Source organism: Pseudorca crassidens, chromosome 4, assembly GCF_039906515.1.
Source record: "Pseudorca crassidens isolate mPseCra1 chromosome 4, mPseCra1.hap1, whole genome shotgun sequence".
NCBI lineage: Eukaryota > Metazoa > Chordata > Mammalia > Artiodactyla > Delphinidae > Pseudorca > Pseudorca crassidens.
The window spans coordinates 18,654,684-18,680,988 of NC_090299.1; the positions used below are offsets into that span (position 1 = coordinate 18,654,684).

At 38.6% G+C, this 26,305-nt stretch overlaps 2 protein-coding genes across 11 annotated transcripts in view; one reads left to right on the top strand and one right to left on the bottom strand.

The window, feature by feature from the left end:
* The window catches only part of AFG2A (AFG2 AAA ATPase homolog A), a 348,590-nt gene extending 338,932 nt beyond the window's left edge, over positions 1 to 9,658 (bottom strand). For 2 of the 4 annotated variants that reach the window (XM_067735130.1, XM_067735128.1), the window contains exons 1-3: positions 9,224 to 9,658; positions 3,058 to 3,179; positions 1,868 to 2,025 (exon numbers count right to left, since the gene is read on the bottom strand). In XM_067735130.1, the coding sequence (XP_067591231.1) occupies positions 1,868 to 2,025; positions 3,058 to 3,179; positions 9,224 to 9,515 (572 nt within the window). In that variant the 5' untranslated portion in view covers positions 9,516 to 9,658. Of the gene's footprint in view, positions 1 to 1,867; positions 2,026 to 3,057; positions 3,180 to 3,477; positions 3,631 to 9,223 lie in introns of those variants that run through there. The other 2 variants (XM_067735129.1, XM_067735131.1) reach the window with 2 other exon arrangements.
* Positions 9,446 to 26,305, top strand: part of NUDT6 (nudix hydrolase 6) — a 42,906-nt gene continuing 26,046 nt past the window's right edge. Inside the window, exons 1-3 of one of the 7 annotated variants that reach the window (XM_067735134.1) lie at positions 9,446 to 9,584; positions 14,242 to 14,445; positions 18,951 to 19,006. In XM_067735134.1, the coding sequence (XP_067591235.1) occupies positions 9,545 to 9,584; positions 14,242 to 14,445; positions 18,951 to 19,006 (300 nt within the window). In that variant the 5' untranslated portion in view covers positions 9,446 to 9,544. Of the gene's footprint in view, positions 9,585 to 9,708; positions 9,846 to 9,900; positions 10,179 to 10,211; positions 10,458 to 14,241; positions 14,446 to 18,950; positions 19,007 to 26,305 lie in introns of those variants that run through there. The other 6 variants (XM_067735135.1, XM_067735132.1, XM_067735137.1 and 3 more) reach the window with 6 other exon arrangements.

A 26,305-nucleotide genomic window follows, 5' to 3' on the forward strand; every position in this document is an offset into this window, starting at 1 on the left:
GAACTCTGAAACTACTTAAATTGTTTTTATTTATTAAACTTTGAAGAGAAGATATTTGCAAATATGCAAAATATGTAAAACGATCAGTTTTGCTTTTAAAAAAGCACAGATAAAATCATTTCCACTAGGAGCTCTAACATTAATATTGATAATAAACTTTTTCAGATACAACTGAAGGATTTAAACAGCAGACTAAAATAACTGATTCTTCTTATTGGAAATTAAGTTTCTTGTCTAAGTTCTTCTGCCATGTTTAAAACATAAGGTTCTTTAAAATAAAAAACCAAGTTTCCATTTAAAACATATACAGTCCCTCTATAGTAGGTAATCATTATCACCTAAGACTGCTGCGCCCTCAAGAGGTCACATTTGTTAGTAATCATCAAAAACCCAATCAACTGATTACTGCTACCTAAAGCACTGTTTTAAAACAGTATGAAGATTAATCCTGTTGAACCTGAATTAACTAAAAAATTACCATAAAATAATGGGCAAGTTACTTCTCCTCACTGAGCCCATTTCCTCATCTGTAAAGAGGGATAAATATGGATACCTTGCTGGATGTTTAGAGGACTAAATGAGAGAAGAAAAAGAGGAAAGTGTGGGTGTGTGTGCTAGTACACAGCTGACGCTCAACATATGTTCTCTTTTCCTTTCTGGCTTTTTATTTTGTTGCTCGTTAAACTGTTATTCAATGCACTGAAGACATTTTCCTGTTTTTAAAAGAAAAAATACACCAAAGCTTAAGCTTGGAATCTACGAAAGTAGAAAAGTGAAGAAAACTTTTCAAAATCAAGCTAATGACTGAAAAATGTTTTGTGATTCTGGCATATAAAATTCCCCAAGTTTTTACAAACATGATATTAAAGTATTAAAAGATTTTTTATTTTTTGTGGTACGCCTCTCACTGTTGTGGCCTCTCCCGTTGCTGAGCACAGGCTCCGGACGCGCAGGCTCAGCGGCCATGGCTCACGGGCCTAGCCACTCCGCGGCATGTGGGATCTTCCCGGACCGGGCCACGAACCCGTGTCCCCTGCATCGGCAGGCGGACTCTCAACCACTGCGCCACCAGGGAAGCCCAAGATTTTTTTTTTAAAAACAAATTTTGATAAGACTTGTATATACAAACTGAGTAAAAATCCTATTAGATACAGAACATTCAAGAGGATGGGTGATACACTTCAACCATATTTGTCATCTTTGGTGGGGGACTATTTAAAAATTGGATAGATATAATTGTTTTATTTGACCGAATAATCAATGAGTTAAAATACAGAATCAGGTACACTTCGCTTGAGCAGTCTTAATTAAAACTTGTTTCTTGCCAAATCACAGTAATCTATTCCTGTCTTTACGACTGTAAAAAAGACAAGAAGCAAACCAAGACAAAAAAAAAAAACTGTTAAATATCCATCAACAACAATTCCTCTCATCTGAAATGTCAGGGCATATTCTAGTCACGGGACATTAGAGAGTCCATAGTCCATAAATCACATAGCACCCATCTAGCTTGTGCTGTCTGACACAGTAGGCCACTAGCCACTCACCACATGTGGCTATCAAGTGCTAAAAATGTGGCTAGCCTAAATTGAGATATGCTACAAGTGTAACATAACACACAGGATTTTGAAGACTCAGTTTGAAAAACAGAATGAAAAATCTTGTTAATAGTTTTTTGTAGTTATTATAAATTCAAATAAGACTTTACATATACTGGTTAAATAAAACATACCATTACAATTACTTTCTCTTTCTCTTCACTTTTTAAATGTGGCTACTAGAAAATGAAAAATTACATGTGTGGTTCACATTTGTGACTCATTTGGGCAGCACTGATCCAGACAGTCACCAAAGAAAAGAGCCAAACCTGAGTGCCACGTCCATTTCCTCAGCCTGCAGCACAGCACCCAAAACAGGCTGGACGTGGATGGCATCACCAACCCTCACACCCACATTCTTCTGTGCCATTTCACTCAGGCCAACCTTGCCTCCAGGAAATCCTGCCACAGGCCAGGCCGTATAGACCTGCCCAGAACATAGGAAACAAAAATATAATAAATATTTGTAGAATATCATTCATTTATAAGGAAGAAAACTAAGCACAGTCAAGTACATGGATCTGCAAAACACAGTCCATACCCCAAAGGAGTTATGATTTGACATCAGTTACAAAAAAACTATTTTTTTTATAAATATTACATCTCTTTTGTGAAGATTAGGAATAATACCACAGTGAAAATGGTGGAAGAGCTGAAAGGTGGATTTAAGAAAAGAGACAAAGGCATTAACAGGTGATAAGAGAAAAATGAGAAAAAATACTGAAGGCAAGCTAACTGTAAGGTAGTTCAGTCTGGAGCATAAACTACATCTAGGAAACAGCGAGTGACCCAGTACAAGAGCTCCATGGGAACCTGGTTTTCAACCGACTTAAATGGTAAGGGAGAAACTCAAAGATTTCTAGCTCCGGATAACAGGCTGAGCTCACACATTTATAGTCTTCTCTTCCACAAAACACAGTAAAGGATGTTTTACAGTATAAGCCCAGAACAATGAAAGGAATGGGAGGCAAGCCATCAGCAGATATAAGACTGCAAAACATTTTGAGAGGACCCCACTGGATGAGAGAACATTGACTGATGAAGCAGCAGCAGAAGACATGGCAGAGTCAGAGGAAGAAAGCTAAGCTGCCAAAATGACCCAGGAAAGGTTCTGGACTTAGAGTCTCAGGTATGATGAATGGTAGCCAGGACAAACGGAGGGTAATCAAATATTTACATACAAAACAGATGACCCAAAATAACATTTCTGTGAAGAAATACAACTAACAGACCGGGAGAAATAGGGCTGGTAGTGTGTCACTACCTCTGGAGGAAAGGCTTCTTTCTATATCATGGCACTTAGGGCCTACAACTCAGAGGGTATCAAAGGAAGGAAAAGTTTACATAGATGTGAGGGTCTTGTAAGATACAGCTTTTCATTTATTACTGCTTGTGTTGAAAATTAAAATCAAAAACATCTGAAATATTTCTAAAGTAAGGAAATGAAAAGGACTCTCACCTCTTGCTTTCCATCCAAACTGGTAAGCAACACTGGTCGACCAATACATATGTTTGCAGACTTCATGGTGTTGAGTCCAAGTTGAACAAGGGAATTCTGGAATGCTTTAGGAACTTTGTCGTCTACCAAGAAGGAAAAGAAAATTATTTTTGCACTATTTGTAACTGAAGTTAAAGCATGCTTTCTTTTGGAGTAAATAAAAATCCTTTATCCACATGACCATACGAATGCACTTAACAAACCCTGGAGAGACTACTGTCCCAACCCTGCTTATTTTAGCAATCAGACTTAAAACTAAACCTTTGTGAGGATCCACTGACAATATGACTGCTAACTAAAAAAGGATGTTTTATGGGGGAGGTATTGGTTTTCATTATTGAAAAAAAAAAAATCTCTAATTTCATTACTAACTGAACATACTTGCAGTAGGGCTTTTCATACTTGCATTCTGAACTTTCCATATTACAGATTCTAAGTTGAGTTGGCTACTAGTACTCAAAGGCTTGAACTGGGGAAATGACACATCATCTGGCTCTGGAGGATTAAGTTATGTTTCCACTTCTCACCCACAGGATAGCAACCAGACATTCTTCCTTTCTATTCCCAGGAACACATGGATAACAATAACACAAGTCTTATTCCTTAGGCGAACACACACCGACTCAAATGACCATTAGAGCTTTCAACTTTTGGCCAAAGAAGGGGCCCAGAATTCAGTCCAGTTTCAAAACCTCTGAAAATGATATGCTAACATCTCCACCCCTGCCCACACACTCCCTCAAGCTCCACATTTGGTTAGCTGTCCCTCCTCTGATGCTCCCAGCACCCTATGTTGCCAGATACTAGCAGTTATCACAATATTCATTTATTTTACAATCTGACTTTCCTTTAACAATATACTGCTTTGTAACAGGAAATGGGTCATATTCATCTTTGTAACTCCAGCGCCTAGGAGTGCATCAAATATAGCAGATGCATAACAAATATGCATGAAATGAATGAATGTAGTAGATGAGTATACAATATTTTTCTTTTCAGCACAAAATCCATGTAACGCTTATGATGCCTCTCACATAAACTTTATTATAAAACTTACAGTCACATATATCATAATCACAGAGCTCTGACTAGTATTAGTGTTCTTTCATAATCAGAAAAACAGATCTTTTGTAATTAAAAAGGAACTAAGTCAACAAAAGCAAAACCATGAGGTATGTCTGATTTACATCATTCTCTGCCACTGCGAAGTAACTTCCCCAACACATTTATTTTCCCTCTGTCATCAGATGAACAAATCTAGAAAAACAAAGCATCTCCCAGGGCTAAGATTAACAGAACTGAGCATAAAATAAGCATTTTTTAAAATATGACAGGCTGAAAAGAAATTCAACTTTCCTATGAGCACCAGGTCTCTTACACAGTTTACCCAGGAATAAGAGCAAAGCGTCCTGTTAGATAACCTCGTAATGTTCAGTTTCTGCCACTTCTTTCTTCCTAATAAAGGGAACCTCAATGAATTACCCTTCCCTCTTGATAATTACCTTGAGGGGGGTACTCAGTCCCTGACAAGATTCTAAGTTTTCTTCCTCTCTTCCCTCCATCCTATCCTGCACCAAGATTTGAAACATCACACACTTCTCTACCTCCATTTCCTCCCTATCAGCAATGGAGATCATGTTCAAATTCCCATCTGTTGGCTTTACTTCCTAACACATTTCCATTGTATTCTCTGCTTACAGCATCCAAATCTATGTAAGCTATCCCCCACACAATTTTCACCAGTCCTCACTCCTTCAATACTTTAAAAATATATCTCTACATCTACTTCCTATTAATTAACTTCACACTTACTGAGCACCTTATGTGCCAGATTAACTAATGAGATAGTAAAGGTAATTTCAAACAACCACCCACCCTTCATTTGTTCATTCAGCAAATATTTACCATGTGCCCACTATATGGCAGGATACTACACTAGGCACTGGGGAAATAAGGTGAACAAAAACAGACACAGTCCTTGGCCTCATGGAGTTTATAACTTAATAGAATGAGATTTATTAAACAATCACTAAATAACTGTACAATTCTAAACTAAGATTAATGCAATGAAAGAAAAACTAAGAGTCCTAAGAGAGGCTATAATGCAGGATCAGATCTAATTTGGAAGAATCAGAGAATGCTTCTCCAAGAATATTTAAATTCAGGTCTGAAGGAAGAATAAAATTAACTAAATGAAGAGGGGGAGGGGGAAGACAATTCTCAGCAAAAAGAAGAGCTTGTACAGACATCCTTGACAAAAGACAGCATTGTCCATCTGAGGGAAAAAGTACAGGCAGAGTGGTGGGAAACAAGGAACCACATAAGGAAGGTCAAGACCACCCAGGGCAGTGGGATTTATCAAGCTCCTTGTCTTTAATCTGACAGTAATTGGAGGCCAGTTAGTGGTGACAAGCAGGGTCGTGACAGGATTTTTATTTTAAAAGATCATTCTGTCTGCAGAGTGGAAAAGGAATTGGAAGAGAGCAGCTAGTGTAGTAGTCCAGGTGAGAGAGTATGGTGTCTGAGATTAAGGTTGAAGCAGTGGGAAGGGAGTGCAGAAGTGGAACATGGGAAATACTTAGTAAACAGGACGTGGTGGTGGACTGGATAATGTGAGATGTAAGAGAGCGGTGTCATGAAGGAATCTTAGATTTCTGAATTCTACAATGATAAAGACTGAACAGAGCTCATTTGTTTTGTTGGAGGAAATCTGACTTCAGGAAGTCAGTCCTGAAGTATCTTTGAAAAGTCCAAAAGAAGAGGTATAGCACAGTGCTATATTCAAAGTATGGACCACAAATTAAGAAAGCAATCCCATTTACAACTGCATCCAATAAATTTAACCAAGAGGGTGAAAGACTTGTACTCGGAAAACTATAAGACTCTGATGAAAGAAACTGAAGACACAAATAAATGGAAAGATATACTGTGCTCACAGATTGGAAGAATCAATATTGTTCAAATGTCTATACTACCACCTAAAGCAATCTACAGATTCAATGCAATCCCTATCAAAATACTAATGGCATTTCCCACAGAACTAGAACTAATGATCCTAAAATCCATATGGAACTGGAATAGCCACAGCAATCTTGAGAAAGAACAAAGATGGAGGTAGCATGCTCCCTGATTTCAAACTATACTGCAAAGTTATAGTAATTAGAACAGTATGGTACTGGCACAAAAACAGACACATAGATCAATGGAACAGAATAGAGAGCTCAGAAATGAACCACACGTATAGGGGAAATTAATTGATGACAAAAGAGGTAAGAATACATAATGGGCAAAAGAGAGCCTCTTCAATAAATGGTGTTGGGAAAACTGGACAGCTACATGCAAAAGAATCAAACTGGATCACTTTCTTACACCATGTACAAAATAAACTCAAAATGGATTAAAGACTTTAAATATAAGACCTGAAACCATAAAACTCCTAGAAAAAATATATACAGTAAACTCTTTGAAGTTGGTCTTAGCAGTATTTTTTGGATCTGTCTCCTGAGGCAAGGGCAACAAAAGCAAAAATAAATGAGACTACATCAAACTAAAAAGCTTTTGCACAATGAAGGAAACCATCAACGAAACAAAAAGACAGCCTACTGAATGAGAGAATATATCTGCAAATGATATATCTGATAAGGGGTTAATATCCAAAATACATAAATAACTTTTATACATATATATTACAATGAAATATTACTCAGCCATAAAAAAGAATGAAATCTTCCCATTTGCAACAACACGGATGGATCTAGAGGGTATTATGCCAAGTGAAATAAGTCAGAGAAAGATCAGGATCAGATGATTTCACTTATATGTGGAATCTAAAAAACAAAACAAACAGAAACAGACTCATAGATACAAAGAACAAAGGGATATTTGCTAGATGGGAGGAGGGTGAGGGGGCTAGGCACACAGGGGAAGGCGATTAAGAGGTACAAACTTCCAGTTATAAAGTAAATAAGTCACAGAGAAGTAATGTACAGCATAAGGAATATAGTCAATACTGAAATAACTGTGGATGGTGACAGACGGTTGGTTACTAGACTTTATCAAGGTGATCATTTCCTAATGTATTTAAAAGTGAATCACTATGACTTACACCTGAAACTAATACTGTTCGTCAACTATATTTCAATTAAAAAAAAAAGTGTGGTCCACAAACTATCTGATACTGTTCATGATGAAGTAAGTAGAAAAAATGAGAATATGCACTTAGAAGCTTTTATTGCAATTTGACAGAGTAATTTTACATCTGTTGAATCTAATAAAAATTTCTTTTTTAACTTATTTTTCCAATAATTTACTTTTATCATATTTTACAACAGTGCTGATCTGTGATGTGTTGTAAATTTTTAAACCTTCCCTATGGAGTTTGAGAAGCATTCATCTAGAAGACAATTAAATCAAGACTCAGAACAATCTAAATTACAAATACAAATCTAAAAATAATAAGGGTAAATGGGAAGGAAACGCTGGACACTGGATGAACTTGCCAAAGAAAGAAGATTTATAGAGAGAAAAAGAGGGTTTAGGACTAAGAAATAAGGAACTTCTACATCTGATGGTTAGGTGGAAGAGGGTGAGCCTGCAAAGGGAACTGATGAAGTACCAACCAAAGGAAGGAGAAAAACTCGTTGATTTTGATGACACGTAAGTCAAGAAATAAAGTGTTTCAAGAAGATAGAAATGTCTGACAATACCAAAAGCTGCTGAGGGGTCAAGTAAAGTAAGTAATGAAAAACCATCCATTGGATTTACCAACGTGGAGATCATCAGTGACCAGGGTACAGGCAGTTTCCATGGAATAATGAGGTGGATGTCAAATAGGAATAGGCTATGGAGTAAGTGAGAGATGAGGACGCAGGGACCCCTCCTTTTAAGAAGTCTTGCAGTGGAGGGTGGTGATAAGAAGTGTGGAGCTTTTGTTTAAAGATGAAAGAGAAGGGGCTTCCCTGGTGGCGCAGTGGTTGAGAGTCCGCCTGCCGATGCAGCGGACACGGGTTCGTGCCCCGGTCCGGGAAGATCCCACATGCCGCGGAGCAGCTAGGCCCGTGAGCCCTGGCCGCTGAGCCTGCGCGTCTGGAGCCTGTGCTCAGCAACGGGAGAAGCCACAACAGTGAGAGGCCCGCGCACCGCAAAAAAAAAAAAAAAAAGTAAAAGAGAAATCAGTAGGTTTAAATGTCAATGGGAAGGATCCTGTTGAAAAAGAGACTGAATATGCCCAACAGAACAAGTTGTCCTCCGATCCCCAAAAAGCCTGAAAATACTATGTTAACTGGAGGATTGTCTTTAGGGTCTGCACTAGACATAAATAAAAATCTTGCCACTAGGTTAATCTGATCCCTTTTTCAAAGCTACAAAACATCACGCCTGCTAAAAGCTTTACCAACTCAATGCTTTTCACGTAAATCCGTTCTCCCAAGTCAAGGTTGCTGTGATCTACGTCCATGGCTTTAGAATCAAATACATCTGAACTCAAAAAAAGCCTCTGCCATTTAGTTAGGACCTGTGTAACCTGGGGGGAAGGGTGGGGGGGAATAGCGTTAACTTTTCTTTCTCTGTAAAATGAGCATAATAATACAGTACCCATCTCCCAAAGCTCTGCACAGAATAAATGAGATACATGAGTTAAATACCCAAGCTCCTGCTAGCACCCGTGCGCACTTAACAGCTGTTTAATTAAATACCAGAACCCGTGTAGTAGGAAAAAAGCCACCTTTCAGTTTTAAAGGCACATTAACGTCTCTTAGGAAGGACAATACCGACAGCGGTACTGAACTGGGCTTTCAGTTTTTTAGTATAGGTATACTACTCTCGCTAGAGACGAGCGACTTCGCAGTTAAATACGCCGTTAATCTTAAATAAGGCAAAACCGTTTCAAGCGCAATTTAGAAATTCAAAGCAATTTACAATAGAGCTTGACTTAGCCACTAAGTCATTTCTGCCCAACTTCTCTAGTGCAGGCGCGGCTTCGAGTGTCTTACATACTTCTGTGCCTCTCGCACACCTCTGCCTCACCCAACTTTTTATAAACCTTTACACCTCAAGGCAGAATCGCTAGGTTTTCGTCCTCTCGGGCGGCGCCCCCTCGGCCTCGGGTCTCCCTCTCAGAACTCTTTACCCTTTTCTAAGAAGTTGATCACCACCAGAGTCCCGGCCGCCACGGCAGAAGCTGTGGCCCCGGCAGAAAAGGAAGCAGCGGAGGCCGAGGGCGAACCATTCCCGGCGCTTTGGTTCAACCGTTTTCTGTTCTTCTTGGACGACATGATCGGAAAGCAGCCCGAGAGAAGCAGCGGCAAAGCCGGCTCAACGTGCGCGCTTCGCTGAGAGAAAAACTTCCGGGGCAGAAACCAGCGAGGCTCCGTCCCGCGCCGTAATCCCCTGAGTGGAGCGCAGCAAGAGTGGGAGAACATAGCGTCTTCAGAATCCGCTGTCGTTGAAGATGTGGAAGACTTTGACCTTCGCCACAGAAGACGGATTAGGTGGACGGAACCCTCATTCAGATTATAAATTCCTGAAAAACAGGACTTTTTCGTATCTCCGCCTCCTTCTCTATTCCTGAACAAAATGTCTGTTGAATTAAACTGAGGTGGGGGTGGGGGGAACAGGGGAGGGAAGTGGAGTGGTGGGAAAGTTTCTGTCGCTTTCCTTGAGCTGGGCAAATTCTTGAGAGGAGCCGGTCGACCAGACTTCGCCGTCTCCTCTACCTAGCGCTGCAGACCCCTGCTCAACTCTGAGAATGCGTGAGTGACACTCTTCTAAAACTTACGGTAGCGCCGTCACTCCCTGGCCGCGTGATTTGGAAGCGTCCGCGTGGGCCACGAGGGCTGGTGCGGAGATGCTGCAGCTATTGAGAGGGGGTCGCTGGCGTGCGGTGTTGGCGCGGGCCCGCCGCGCAGTGCTCTTTGCAGGGCCCCGTGGGGCCTCGGGCGGCCCGGGTTGCGCTCGGGACGCCACCTCCGGAGCCGGCGAGCTGCGGGGCGAGCTTGACAGATTCGGGGGCGTCTCCGTGCGCCTGGCGCGGCTGGACGCAATGCACCGCTTGGACCCGGTCGCCTTCCAGAGGGCTTTGCAGGGCAAGTGCGCCTGGTCCGAGGCTCCCCTGCCTTTCTAAGGAAGTAACCGCGGCCCCCAACCCCGAGTTGCGCCTGAGGGAAGGAGAGAGGGCGTGCGTGACCCGCAGCCGTTTTCTGCCTTTCGTCCTTGTGCCCTTGGCTGGGAGGTCTCTGAGGCGGTTGGGTGAAATGGTGACGAGCTCAGACTTCGGGATCGGCAGCCCTTGTTTCTGTTCATCTTTCTAGTGTGTGACCTTGGGCAAGTTCTGTAAACCACCGTTTTCTCATCTGTAAAACCAGGTAATAGGAGCTCATGGGATGGCTGAGAGATAAATTGCATAATGCACATGAAGTGCCTCGCACGGTATCTGCCACGTATTTAACGCTCTGTAAATGTTTGTTGATATTATTACGCTCTCGTTTACTATCACTTACCGACCCTTCGTTTCGCCGGGCAGTTTACCCAAGGCAGAACCGTAGCACTTTCTAGTACAGATGGTGGACAGTGAGTGGGCCAGAGAGGTTCTGAGTGGTCGTATTTGTGCACAAGTTGGGTCAGGAGCTGTGGCGCCGAGAACTAGAGTTTGCTTTTCCTTAGTAACAAGCCTTTTGTGATTCACCGGGGAGATTGGTGAGTGGTTTCAGTCTCCAGTGGGAAAACTCGCCACTCTCTTTGAACCTTGAGGCCAGTGATAAGAAAGATAGCTTGGATGGAGGAGCCTTCACTTTGAGAGCCCGTGATTTGGCGGAACAGCCTGTTTTTCACACTGCCCCTGAGGGCCCTTATAATCAACTTGAAAGCATAGCATGGAAACTCATCCTCTCACACTTAGAGGAAACTGAAAGTAATCTTTATTCTATGGAGAATTATGGCAAGTGAGCATCTATGGAAATATAACTGAGCTAGTCGTTTTCATCTTCAACCATCCTCAGTTCTAAACTGTTTACCTCCTCACCTTGTTTTCTCTCCTTGGGAACAGCTGCTAACTACAACAGTGTTAACACTACGAGAATCAAATGTTCATCCTCTAATATGTGCACGTTTGTGTGGGTAGACACAGGTATTTATTGTACACACTTGTTACTTGTCAGTGATTAAAGCACTACCTCAGTCAGGAAGGCAAAGCAGAAAGTGGGTTGGATTTGGAGTCACACATCCAGGTTTCAAGTTCCAGGTTTTGCCACATGCTTAACGAGGCATTAGGAAAATCACCAGTGAAAATATTTGCCTCTTAGGTTGCTCATGTGAATAATGCCCACTCTAACTACTTTACTGGATAGATGTGGTAATCAAAGATAAATTACATGAAACTAATTTATAAACTCTGAAGTACCATATTCTTTTGTATCTTTTTAATAAATTCTTTTGTACTTACTAAGTGCTAGACACTGTTTTAAGAACTTCAGAAGTATTGATTCATTTAATCCTCACACCTGTGAGGTAGGTACTATTATTATCCCCATTTCAAAGATGATGGTACTAAGAGACAGATTAACTTCCCCTGGCTCTAGAATTTGTTCTTGGCTGCACTATAAGAGCTATTGCTGGGTTTTTTGTTATTGAGCCAAACAAAAGTGAATGGTATTGCCTATAAAAAGAATCTTAAAATTATCTGAGAAGAAAGCCTGGTAGGAAGTCTAAATGTATTCTTTCTTTTCAAGTAAATAGAACTGATTGCCTATAATGTATTAGCAATAGTTGTTTTGCACCTTTGCATGTGAGGTCTATTCTTTTACTGTTCCCGTTATTGATAACTAAAGTTAGATGGATGAAGAAGTAACATGTTGCTAAGCTTCACATATATCTGCATCAGTGGGGAAATAACACTTGTTCTGGTTTTTGCTGTGCCGCTCACTAGCTGTGTGACTTTAGACAAGCCAGTCATTGAATAGGAATTGAGCCCCAGTGCATAATCTCATGTTAACCTGGATGATTGCAAATGCACAAAATATTAATTAGGATTAGAAAAACAGACAGTAACAGGTGTCATCGGGCAATGTGTAGTAAGTTCTAGTAAATCTACTAGAAAGTAGTCCTTAGGTTCACATTTGGAAAGCACGTGAGGAAAGCTTATTGTCAAAGGTGATATGTGAGCTCACTTTGAGGGCTGGATCTGAGCAGAGGAATGAGGGAAAGAGGAGGAAGAAGCATTAAAGTTTATTAGTGAAACAGAGAAGAAAGAAAGCATTTTAAAAAGGATTCTTAGGCTTTGAGCATTGGAGCCAGAAAAATGCCTGTAAGCAAAACTAAGGTGGCTGGTGTAGGAATCAGTTTTGAATATAGGTGTGAAGTTTGAGGCAGCAGCCTTCAGAAGATGCGAGCAGCTGAAGAGCAGAAAAATTCAGTGTTCAGTGAGGCCAGGACTAGGCAGCCACCCTTGCGTAGTTGTTAGCTGAAGCAGTAGCAGTGGACAGATTCTCCAAGCCAGAGTGTAAAGAGAAAAAATAGGAAACAAGTGACTATACTTGTAGAACTTCAGCTTTTTCTTTTGATTGGAATGATTGGGAAGGAGGACACGGGAACTTTCTGGGGTGATAGAAATGTTCTGTAATCTTGACTGGAGCGTGGGTGGCACAGATGTATGCATAGGTCAAAACTCACCAAATGTTCACTTAAGGTTTGTGCATTTCACTTTATGTAATTCTGTCAGTTTTTAAAAAGATTTAATCAGAGAAGGATTGATGTGAGAAGGATCTGAAGGGGCGCCACAGCCCCAAATCAAAAGGTACCTTAAATTAAGGCTCCCACATTGTCTGTCACTGTGTTAGGCACACTGACTTCAAAAAGGTAGAGCAAGATGGTCCTTAACCAGGAGATGCTTACTGCAGAGGCCATAGAAGAGGAGGGAAAGGAATCTAACCATTAAACAAATAATCAAGTCTTCCCCCTCTCTCCACACACACTTTACAGGATTGTTGTAAAGATCGCGATGGTGGATGGAGAAAGTGATCTGAAAAGTTTTTCTAAAACTGTGGAAGTATTCATTTCTTCACCTATAAATTAGGGGTGATAATACCTGCCTTTTGTGTTGTGAGAACTTAATGAAACAGTGTATCTAAAATGTCTGGAGTTTAGTAAGGGCCATATAAATGTTAGCATCTTTTTTCCCTGGCTCAATCTCAAGTAATAAAGCAAGCATTTAAAGTCAAAGACCAAAAATCTATTTTAATGTTTGTCATGGTATAATTTGTAATAAAGGAAAGTTAGAAACAATCTAAATGTCCAAAAGTAGGAGGTCAGTTAAGTAGTTTATGGTAGACCTATATGAGGAGAATTATAGTCATTAAAAATGTGTGTTCGTTAAAGAATTTTAATGGCATAGCAAAACATTTATAATATGTAGTAAAAAAATATTGTAAATTATATATGGTATGTCAATTCCAAAATTATATTCATGCAAAAAATGTCGATTTTAAATTTATCTGTGTGCTAATGTGAAGTTTTGATTTCTTCATTGTACTTTATTTTGAAAATTTTCTAGAACTACCATACATTATTTAACAACAAAGTTATATTTTTCACCTTGAAACGTATAAACCAAAAATATATATATGTGTGTGTGTGTGTGTATATATATATATATATACACACACACACACACACACATATATATATGAGAGACAGGACTTTTAAAGGAAGAGTAAATAAAAGCCCATAATAGTCATTTATAAAGATGAAAACCAAGATTGTTAAAAGGAACAACAATGAAATGGTGTTTTATTTAAATTAGTTTATTCGTTCATTTTAATACAATTATTGAGCACCAATTATGTGCCAGGTATTGTGTCAGGTGATATATAAAGATCATCACTATATTGACTTTATTTTCGAGGAATTCAGTCTGGTGGAAAAATCATATATAATTATAATAAAACGTGGTAGTTTACATGCTGCTGGTGTATGTGAACAGTACATTTTGCGATTCCCCCGTGCCACCCGCCCGCCCCCAAAGAGAGCTAACTAGTAAGGGAAGTGGAGCTTAAACTTGGCTTCCTGGAGGAGGTGACACCCAGAGATGAGTTTTACTTTATTCCACTCCTCTCACTGGAAAATATTTACAGATGTTTATCTTCTGTGTTTTAGCTGCAATACAGAAATGGAGATCCGAAGGTAGAGTAGCAGTATGGCTGCACATTCCCATCCTCCAAAGTCGATTTATTGCTCCTGCCGCTTCCCTGGGCTTCTGCTTTCACCACGCAGAATCGGACTCATCCACGCTGTCTCTGTGGCTGGGAGAGGGGCCCAGCAGATTACCAGGATATGCTACACATCAAGTGGGAGTTGCAGGTCTGTTTCAAACTAATGTTGATCACAATTAACTTCTTAAAGGTTCACCCAGTTTCTTCTTACAGATGAGCCAGTAGTTGGTTCATGTGGAATGAATAAGTTGATTAAATGATTGTCCTCCTTGGAACTGCAGCTGGTATTGATACTTTAAATAGATGAAGTTTGCCTTATGAATCAGCAGAGGGCAGCACAGAGAACAAGCAAGTTTAGTTTTTCAAAGGATATGTTTGAACATGTTTTTCATGGATATGTGAACTTCACTACTGAAATAGTAACAATGAATTGGGATCAGGGAATAGATTCATTTCATTATGGTAAAACATATTAGTACTAATTATGTGATTTAGTAAAATAAAAGATAACTTTTAAGTTGAATTGAAGGCAAAGCAAACCAGTTTTTCAGTGATTTGAACATTACTTCTTAGAGACATTTACATTAAGTCATTGTGCCAAACAGTTGTTTTAAAATAGCATAATTTAAATACAGAATTTTGAAGTCACTGGTTAGCTTCAGAGACAGTCTTGAGAGAAGACTTGCTTTAGGTGAAGACAGGAGTTCTCACATTGTAGAGAGTGCATCAGAATCACCGGGAGGGCTTGTTAAAACAGATTGCTGGGCCCCAGCCCCAAGAGTTTCTAATTCATCTGGTCTGGGGTGGGGCCTGAGAATTGCTTTTTCTAATAAGTGCTCTGCTGCTACAGCTGCTAGTGTTGATGCTGGTCCTAGGACTATCCTTTGAGAACCAGGGTTAAGAAAACTAGATTTCCCAAAAAACAAAAATAGGAAAGAATCCTTATAATTTACTATGAAATAAAGCAGTAATATGTATTATTAGTAATTTATTAATAATAGTATTATTTGCCTTTATATAATTTACAAGAGTTTTTAAAGGTAGTTTGCATCTTTGAAGTCTTTTAAAGGAGTTGTTCAAGGATTTCTAATGTTTTCTCTGTCCATGGTCTCACTCCCCTCTAGCAAGTAGAGGCAATTCAGCAACTTCCCATTCAGCTCTACTTCAAAAGACCACTTGAAAATTTGATGGCAGCCTCACACTTCATGGAAAAGACATAAAGATAATTATCAATTCATTGGTACAGACTTTCAAAGCAGAGTTTCCAGTTAGTACTACAGAATTGGTAATATATGCGTAAAGAGTATCCTATGAAGAACTTGTTTATAACCAAGTACAGTATGGTATATTAGAGTTAAGATACGCCACAGGAGTTCAGGGAATGAGAGGTCGGAAACTTGATGAGAGTCTTGAAGGCCAGCTAGGATTTGAAGTGGCTGTTGGGATCAGGAGGTGGTGTGAGGAATTCTTCTGGGAAGGTACAGAGTTTTTAGGTTAAGAGAGAATAGCTGACCCTTGTTTATAAGCTGCAGAAGGCATAGCTGGTGAAGGGAGTCACAGCCCGCCACCCCAAGTGCCCCTTTGGCACGTTGATCATTCTGAGCTTTTCTACCACGAAGAGGAGAACATTCTTGTCACTGGAGCCGGGGAGTTGGCACAGAGATGAATCTGTGCAAACCTCGTGAAAACAGCCATTATATTCTGTTAGTTTCCCAAATAGTTCCTAGTCACTTTATCACAGTTTACCTTCCTTAGCCCACACCCCTTTTCCTCTTGTCATTTCTGCACAATTTATCCCTCTTTCTTAAAATGGAACATAAGCCCCTGGGTCTAACACTTTGGGGGGATCTTCACTTCTTTCTATGAAGTTCTCCACCCCTACTCAGGCCACGTAAAATTATTAACATCAAATAAAATTTATATACTTCTTATCCATTTATCTGTACTTTGTCAGTTCAACTCACAGGTCCCAGACGCAGAACCTAAGTGGGTAGAAGAAAAAACTCTTTCCTCCCCTACACTGGAATGGAGTGAGCTATGGCTCTGTTTCTGTTCTTCATGCAGCAAGCTTTTATCTGCCTCAGAGCCTTTAAACCTACTGGCTCCTCTTCCTGCAGTGCTCTTCCCCAGGGCTTTGTTTATCGAGCTCTTTAGAGCTGAAATATCTCCTCAGGAAAGCTCCTGACCTTACTGTATAAAATAGAGTCCTTCCACCTGCCAGTCCCATCATCCTTTGTCCCTTTATCCTCTGTTTTTCTTTATAGTACTTATCACAGTTTGAAATTATGTCATATACTTAATCGACCCCACAATAATATAAACTCCACGAAGGCAGGTATTTTATCTGTCTCGTTTACCATTTTATCCTCAGGCTAAACACAGTGTCTGGTGTAAAGTAGGTGCTCAGTAAATATTTCTCAAATGAATGGTTGGGTAGATCTTCAGTTGGCAACGTCAGCCCTCTGAAAAGGCAGTTGTAGCGTGGTGAAGGGGCAGTGTCGCACAGTGAGAAGAATACCTGCTTGGGACCCAGACAGGATGTCAGTTTTAGGGCTGTGTGAACTTGGGCACTCAAAATTATACCACTCACAGGATTATTATGAGGAATAGCTGAGATAATGCACCTAAGGCACTTAGTACAGTACCTGACTAATTATAATATAATAATAACCTCTATTTAATCCCTGATCTCTTTGGCTTTATTTAACTTTTATGTTGTGACCAACAGGGGTCGCTCACATTGTGTTTAGCAGTGCTGATTTTGGCTCATGTTTATAGTGAATTAGGAAAAAGTTCAATTTGAGCAATCACAAATTATTAAAATTTAAGAATAGGTTTTCCTGGCATTCTATCCCTTGTAAAGTCCAATTAAATTACAGTTTATATTTTCTAATAGAATCCAACATTAAATTATATCTCACTTTGTGGTTTCCCTTCTTGGCTTTGAAATACTAAAATGTGGTGTTTTAATTTCAGAGAACATAGTTCTTCCTAGTGTTGCACATATCTATTCCCTACTATATTTTACCTTTACATAGTATTTATCACCATCTCATGTTCTATGTAATTAATTTTTTATTTATTTGTCACCTCCTCAAACACACACCAGAACACGAACCCCATAACGATGGGGGATTTTGTTTTGTTCACCACTGTATCCCTAGCACCTAGAAAAGTACCTGACACATAATAGGATCTCAATTAATATGCTATACATAGAATCTGTATATATTATATGTAGGAGCTCGGTTAATATTAAAAGAATGGATGAATAAGTGGAAAATATGGTTTGTTTGTTGTTTGTTTTTGTTTTTGTTTCTTTTGCGGTACGTGGGCCTCTCACTGCCGTGGCCTCTCCCGCCACGGAGCACAGGCTCCAGACGCGCAGGCCCAGCGGCCATGGCTCACGGGCCCAGCCGCTCCGCGGCATGTGGGATCCTCCCGGACCGGGGCACGAACCCGCGTCCCCTGCATCGTCAGGCGGACCCCCAACCACAGCCCCACCAGGAAAGCCCAGAAAATATGTTTTTAACAGTATCTTCCCACATTATGTAAATACAAATAATTTTAAAATTAAAGCATTTAAAGGAACCTAATACAAATCATTAGTGTCATTTGTATTTTTGACCTAGGATTACCCAAAGAGAGAAAAAAAAAACCAAAAACTTATTTTTGAGTCCCTAACATCTAGTAAAATGCCTAGTACACTGGGCAATGTATATGATGAATGAGTAAATGAAAGCAATGGACTAGAACTTGAATATTCCAAAGCAATATATTGGTAAGTTATAACATTGTGTACATAACATGGTAAAGAAATTTAAGTGCTTTAAGGAGGAGGTCTTGAACTGAATATTGAGATACTTGAGATTTGGATCATCAGGGAGCACAACCCATGCTTATACATAGTGATTCAAGGAATAAAAATGAGAATGGAAAAGTCAATTCATTGACTCAATAAATCTTTTTAGGCATTTAAAATTGGACACTAATAGATGATCTTATTTACAAAACAGAAATAGAGACGCAGACATAGAGAACAAACATATAGACACCAAAGGAGTAAGCGGGGAGGGGGGTGGGATGAATTGGGAGATTGGGACTGACACATATCCACTATTGATACTAGCATAAAAATAGATAACTAATGAGAACCTACTGTATAGCACAGGGAACTCTACTCAGTGCTCTGTGGTGACCTAAATGGGAAGGAAATCCAAAAAAAGGGGATATATGTATACGTATAGCTGATTCATTTTGCTGTACAGTAGAAACTAACACAACATTGTAAAACAACTATACTCCAATAAAACTTAATTTAAAAAAAAATTGGACACTAAACGCTAAAAAAGGATAGAAAGATTATTTATACTGTCAGGAATAGATGATCTAGAGAAGGAGATGCAAATGATTATCCTACGAGTTAGCATATGCTAGAATCATCATTGGTACTCCTAAGTTGTTAAAAGAACCTAGATAACTGAGCAACTGATTTCTTGCTGGAGAAATTTACAACTCTTCATGAATGAGGTGGTTATTTCAAGTAGGCCTTCAGGGATGGGTAGGATTTTGATGACCACAGGTAATAGTGTGAGAGTAGTCTGAGGTGAATGAAATTCATATTTCTCAATTATCTTCCCCCCCCCCCAACAGGAGCTGTATTTGATGAAAATACTAGAAAAATATTGGTTGTACAAGATCGAAATAAAGTAAGTTGTTTCTGCTTTATAAATTGCTTTCTAAATGTTCTATCTAGAGAAAAATAAAGTGTAGAATTTTGATATGCTCAAAGAATTATAGAAAGATATTTTTTAATTTACTCTGATCAATATTTTTTATTGACATATGCTTGATTTACAATGTTGTGGTAATTTCTGCTGTACAGCAAAGTGATTCAGTCATATATATATATTCTTTTTTAAATATTCTTTTCCATTATGGTTTATCATAGGATACTGAGTATAGTACTCTATGCTATACATTAGGACCTTGTTGTTTATCCCCTGTACATATAAAAGCTTACATCTGTTAACCCCAACCTCCCACTCCATCTCTCTCCTAACCCTTTCCCCCTTGGCAACCACCAGTCTGTTCTCTATGTTCATGAGTCTGTTTCTGTTTCATAGACAGATTCATTTGTGTCATATTTTAGATTCCACACATAAGTGATATCATATGGTATTTATCTTTCTCTTTTTGACTTACTTAGTATGATAATCCATAATTGCATCCATGTTGCTGCAAATGGCATTATTTTGTTCTTTTTTATGGCTGAGTAGTATTCTATTATATATATGTACCACATCTTCTTTATCCATTCATCTGTCAATGGACATTTAGGTTGTTTCCTAGTCTTGGCTGTTGTGAATAGTGGTGCTATGGTATGAGGGAGTGTTCTAATTTCATTGATTTACATGTGGCTCTCCTACTTTGCCAACATCATTTGCTGAAGAGACTGTTTTTTTCCCATTGTATATTCTTGCCTTCTTTATCAAAGATTAATTGACCGTAGGTATGTGGGTTTATTTCTGGGCTCTCTGTTCTGTTCCATATTTCTGTTTTTGTGCCAGTACCATGCTGTTTTGATGACTATAGCTTTGTAGTATTGTCTGAAGTCTGGCAGGGTTATACCTCCTGCTTTGTTCTTTTTCCTGAGGATTGCATTGGCAATTCTGGGTCTTTTATGGTTCCATATGAATTTTGGGATTTTTCTGGTTCTGTGAAAAATGTCATGGGTAATTTGATACGGATCACATTAAATCTGTAGATCACTTTGGGTAGTATGGCCATTTTAACAATATTAATTCTTCCAATCCAAGAGCATGGGATATCTTAGATATTTTTAAAGTCATTTCTAAGGTGTTGTTGATCATTTGGATACTTACTTAATCCAAAAAACACTTATCCAGTCCTTAAAAATGTCAGAGTAACCTAAGTATTCCTAAGTATTATTTTATGACTACAAAAAAATTATAAATGGCTGTATTTAATTAGGAAGACAAACTCTGTTTCTAACAAGCTGTTAAGATATTATTCCACTCATTCAATATTCATTAAGCTTCTACTCTGATCCAGGTGCTAAGAATACAAAGATTAATAAGACAGTATCCCTGATGTCCTGTAGCTTACTATCCATTTGGGAAAGTAGTCATATAACAGATTGTTAACAATTAACTTCACCTTTAAAAAGCCCCTAAAGACTTCTCCTTCGAAGTAACATTTAAACTGGGTCTTGAAGAAGGAGTAGGAGATTCGAGGCAAAACAAAAACAAAACAAAACAAAACAAAAACCAGGGTGGGGAAGGGAGGTGGGGTAGAAAAACAGACTGAGAAAATTAGAATTGCATATATGAAGGCACAGAGTTCAGAAAGGGGCTGACATGGTGTCTTAGTCCATTCATGCTGCTATAACAAAAACACCATAGACTGGACAGCTTAAACAACAAAACATTTTTTTTCCTAATATTTTATTTTGGAGTATAGTTGATTAACAATGTGTTAGTTTTAGGTGTACAGCAAAGTGATTCTGTTATACATATACATGTATCTATTCTTCTTCAAATTCTTTTCCCATTTAAGTTATTAAAGAATATTGAGCAGAGTTCCTTGTGCTATACAGTAGGTCCCTGGTGATTATTTTATATATAGTGGTGTGTATATGTTAATCCAAAACTTCTAATTTATCCCTCCCCCGGACGTTTCCCCCACCTGGCAACCGCAAGTCTGCTTTCAAAGTCTGATTCTGTTTCTGATTTGCAAATAAGTTCATTTGTCTCTTTTTTTTTTAACATTTCACAAATAAGTGACGTCATATGATATTGTCTTTGTCTGACTTCATTTAGCATGATAATGTCTAGGTCCATCCATGCAAATGGCATTATTTCATTCTTTTTTTATGGCTGAGTAATAGTCATTGTGTATATATATATATATATATATATATATATATATATACCACATCTTCTTTATCTGTTCATCTGTCCATGGAAATTTAGGTTGCTTTCATGTCTTGGCATGTAAATAGCATTGCAATGAATACTGGTTGTATGTATCTTTTCGAATCATGCTTTTCTTTGGATATATGCCCAGGAGTGGATTGCTGGATCATATGGTAATTCTATATTTAGTTTTTTAAGGAACCTCCATACTGTTCTTTATAGTGACCGTACCAACTTACATTCCCAGCAACAGTGTAGGAGGGTTCCCTTTTCTCCACACCCTCTCCAGCATTTATTGTTTGTAGACTTCTTGATGATGGCCATTTTGACTGGTGTGAGGCAATACCTCATTATAGTTTTGATTTGCATTTCTCTAAAAATTAGTGATGTTGATCATCTTTTCACGTGTTTGTTGGCCATCTGTCTTCTTTGGAGAACTATTTAGGTCTTCTGCCCATTTTTTAATTGGGTTGTTTGGGGTTTTTTTGATATTGAGCTGCATGAGCTCTTTGTATATTTTGGAGGTTAATCCCTGGTTGGTACCTTCATTTGCAAATATTTTCTCTCATTCTGAGGGTTGACCTTTTGTCTTGCTTATGGTTTCCTTTGCTATGCAAAAGCTTCTGAGTTTAATTATGTCTCATTTACTTATTTTTTAATTTTCATTACCCTAGGAGGTGGGTCAGAAAAGATCTTTTTTTTTTTTTAACATCTTTATTGGAGTATAATTGCTTTATAATGGTGTGTTAGTTTCTGCTTTACAACAAAATGAATCAGTTATATATATACATATGTTCCCATATCTCTTCCCTCTTGCATCTCCCTCCCTCCCACCTACTCTATCCCACCCCTCCAGGGGGTCACAAAGCACCGAGCTGATCTCCCTGTGCTATGCGGCTGCTTCCCACTAGCTATCTACCTTACGTTTGGTAGTGTATATATGTCCATGCCTCTCTCTCGCTTTGTCACAGCTTACCTTTCCCCCTCACCATATCCTCAAGTCCATTCCCTAGTAGGTTTGTGTCTTTATTCCTGTCCTACCCCTAGGTTCTTCATGACATTTTTTTTTCTTAAATTCCATATATATGTGTTAGCATACGGTATTTGTCGTTCTCTTTCTGACTTACTTCACTCTGTATAACAGACTCTAGGTCTATCCACCTCATTACGAATAGCTCAATTTCGTTTCTTTTTATGGCTGAATAATATTCCATTGTATATATGTGCCACGTCTTCTTTATCCATTCATCCGATGATGGACACTTAGGTTGTTTCCATCTCCTGGCTATTGTAAATAGAGCTACAATGAACATTTTGGTACATGACTCTTTGAATTATGGTTTTCTCAGGGTATATGCCCAGTAGTGGGATTGCTGGGTCATATGGTAGTTCTATTTGTAGTTTTCTAAGGAACCTCCATACTGTTCTCCATAGTGGCTGTACCAATTCACATTCGCACCAGCAGTGCAAGAGTGTTCCCTATTCTCCACACCCCCTCCAGCATTAATTGTTTCTAGATTTTTTGATGATGGCCATTCTGACCGGTGTGAGATGATATCTCATTGTAGTTTTGATTTGCATTTCTCTAATGATTAATGATGTTGAGCATTCTTTCATGTGTTTGTTGGCAATCTGTATATCTTCTTTGGAGAAATGTCTATTTAGGTCTTCTGCCCATTTTTGGATTGGGTTTTGTGTTTTTTGTTATTGAGCTGCAAGAGCTGCTTGTAAATTTTGGAGATTAATCCTTCGTTGCTTCATTTGCAAATATTTTCTCTCATTCTGAGGGTTGTCTTTGGTCTTGTTTATGGTTTCCTTTGCTGTGCAAAAGCTTTGAAGTTTCATTAGGTCCCATTTGTTTGTTTTTATTTCCATTTCTCTAGGAGGTGGGTCAAAAAGGATCTTGCTGTGATTTATGTCATAGCGTGTCCTGCCTATGTTTTCCTCTTAAGAGTTTGATAGTTTCTGGCCTTACATTTAGGTCTTTAATCCATTTTGACCTTATTTTTCTGTATGGTGTTAGGGAGTGATCTAATCTCATACTTCTACATGTACCTGTCCAGTTTTCCCAGCACCACTTATTGAACAGGCTGTCCTTTCTCCACTGTACATTCCTGCCTCCTTTATCAAAGCTAAGGTGACCATATGTGAATGGGTTTATCTCTGGGCTTTCTGTCCTGTTCTATTGATCTATATTTCTGTTTTTGTGCCAGTACCATACCATCTTGATTACTGTACCTTTGTAGTATAGTCTGAAGTCAGGGAGCCTGATTCCTCCAGCTCTGTTTTTTGTTCTCAAGATTGCTTTGGCTATTCGGGGTCTTTCGTGTTTCCATACAGATTGTGAAATTTTTTGTTCTAGTTCTGTGAAAAATGCCAGTGGTAGTTTGATAAGGATTGCATTGAATCTGTAGATTGCTTTGGGTAGTAGAGTCATTTTCACAGTGTTGATTCTTCCAATCCAAGAGCATGGGATATCTCTCCATCTATTTGTATCATCTTTAATTTCTTTCATCAGTGTCTTATAATTTTTTGTATACAGGTCTTTTGTCTCCTTAGGTAGGTTTATTCCTAGGTATTGTATTCTTTTTGTTGCAGTGGTAAATGGGAGTGTTTTCTTGATTTCACTTTCAGATTTTTCATCATTAGTGTATAGGAATGCCAGAGATTTATGTGGATTAATTTTCTGTCCTGCTACTTTACCAAATGCATTGATTAGCTCTAGTAGTTTTCTGGCAGCATCTTTAGGATTCTCTATGTATAGTATCATGTCATCTGCAAACAGTGACAGCTTTACTTCTTCTTTTCTGATTTGGATTCCTTTTATTTCCTTTTCTTCTCTGATTGCTGTGGCTAAAACTTCCAAAACTATGTTGAATAAGAGTGGTGAGAGTGGGCAACCTTTTCTTGTTCCTGATCTTCGAGGAAATGGTTTCAGTGTTTCACCATTGAGGACGATGTTGGTTGTGGGTTTGTCATATATGGCCTTTATTATGTTAAGGAAAGTTCCCTCTATGCCTACTTTCTGCAGGGTTTTTATAATAAATCAGTGTTGAATTTTGTCAAAAGCTTTCTCTGCATCTATTGAGATGATCATATGGTTTTTCTCCTTCAATTTGTTAATATGGTGTATCACACTGATTGATTTGCATATACTGAAGAATCCTTGGATTCCTGGAGTAAACCCCACTTGATCATGGTGTATGATCCGTTTAATGTGCTGTTGGATTCTGTTTGCTAGTATTTTGTTGAGGATTTTTGCATCTATGTTCATCAGTGATATTGGCCTGTAGTTTTCTTTCTTTGTGACACCCTTGTCTGGTTTTGGTATCAGGGTGATGGTGGCCTTGTAGAATGAGTTTGGGAGTGTTCCTCCCTCTGTTATATTTTGGAAGAGTTTGAGAAGGATAGGTGTTAGCTCTTCTCTAAATGTTTGATAGAATTCACCTGTGAAGCCATCTGGTCCTGGGCTTTTGTTAGAAGATTTTTAATCACAGTTTCAATTTCAGTGCTTGTGATTGGTCTGTTCATATTTTCTATTTCTTCCTGATTCAGTCTTGGCAGGTTGTGCATTTCTAAGAATTTGTCCATTTCTTCCAGGTTGTCCATTTTATTGACATAGAGTTGCTTGTAGTAATCTCTCATGATCTTTTGTATTTCTGCAGTGTCAGTTGTTACTTCTACTTTTTCATTTCTAATTCTATTGATTTGCGTCTTCTCCCTTTTTTTCTTGATGAGTCTGGCTAATGGTTTATCAATTTTGTTTATCTTCTCAAATAACCAGCTTTTAGTTTTATTGATCTTTGCTATCATTTCTTTCATTTCTTTTTCATTTATTTCTGATCTGATTTTTATGATTTCTTTCCTTCTGCTAACTTTGGGGTTTTTTTGTTCTTCTTTCTCTAATTGCTTTAGGTGCAAGGTTAGCTTGTTTATTCGAGATGTTTCCTGTTTCTTAAGGTAGGATTGTATTGCTATAAACTTCCCTCTTAGAACTGCTTTTGCTGCATCCCATAGGTTTTGGGTCGTCATGTCTCCATTGTCATTTGTTTCTAGGTATTTTTTGATTTCCTGTTTGATTTTTTCAGTGATCACTTCGTTATTAAGTAGTGTATTGTTTAGCCTCCATGTGTTTGTATTTTTTACAGATCTTTTCCTGTAATTGATATCTAGTCTCATAGCATTGTGGTCGGAAAAGATACTTGATACAATTTCAATTTTCTTATATTTACCAAGACTTGATTTGTGACCTAAGATATGATCGATCCTGGAGAATGATCCATGAGCACTAGAGAAAAATGTGTATTCTGTTGTTTTTGGATGGAATGTCATATAAATATCAATTAAGTCCTTCTTGTTTAATGTATCATTTAAAGCTTGTGTTTCCTTATTTATTTTCATTTTGGATGATCTGTCCGTTGGTGAAAGTGGGGTGTTAAAGTCCCCTACTATGAATGTGTTACTGTCAATTTCCCCTTTTATGGCTGTTAGTATTTGCCTTATGTATTGAGGTGCTCCTATGTTGGGTGCATAAATATTTACAATTGTTATATCTTCTTCTTGGATCGATCCCTTGATCATTATGTAGTGTCCTTCTTTGTCTCTTGTAATAGTCTTTAGTTTAAAATCTATTCTGTCTGATATGAGAATTGCTACTCCATCTTTCTTTTGGTTTCCATTTGCATGGAATATCTTTTTCCATCCCTTTACTTTCAGTCTGTATGTGTCTCTAGGTCTGAAGTGGGTCTCCTGTAGACAGCAAATATATGGGTCTTGTTTTTGTATCCATTCAGCCAATCTCTGTCTTTTGCTGGGAGCGTTTAGTCCATTTACATTTAAGGTAATTAGTGATATGTATGTTCCTATTCCCATTTTCTTAATTGTTTTGGGTTCGTTATTGTAGGTCTTTTCCTTCTCTTGTGTTTCTTGCCTAGAGAAGTTCCTTTAGCAGTTGTTGTAGAGCCTGTTTGGTTGTGCTGAACTCTCAGCTTTTGCTTGTCTGTAAAGGTTTTAATTTCGCCATCAAATCTGAATGTGATCCTTGCTGGGTAGAGTAATGTTTGTTGTGGG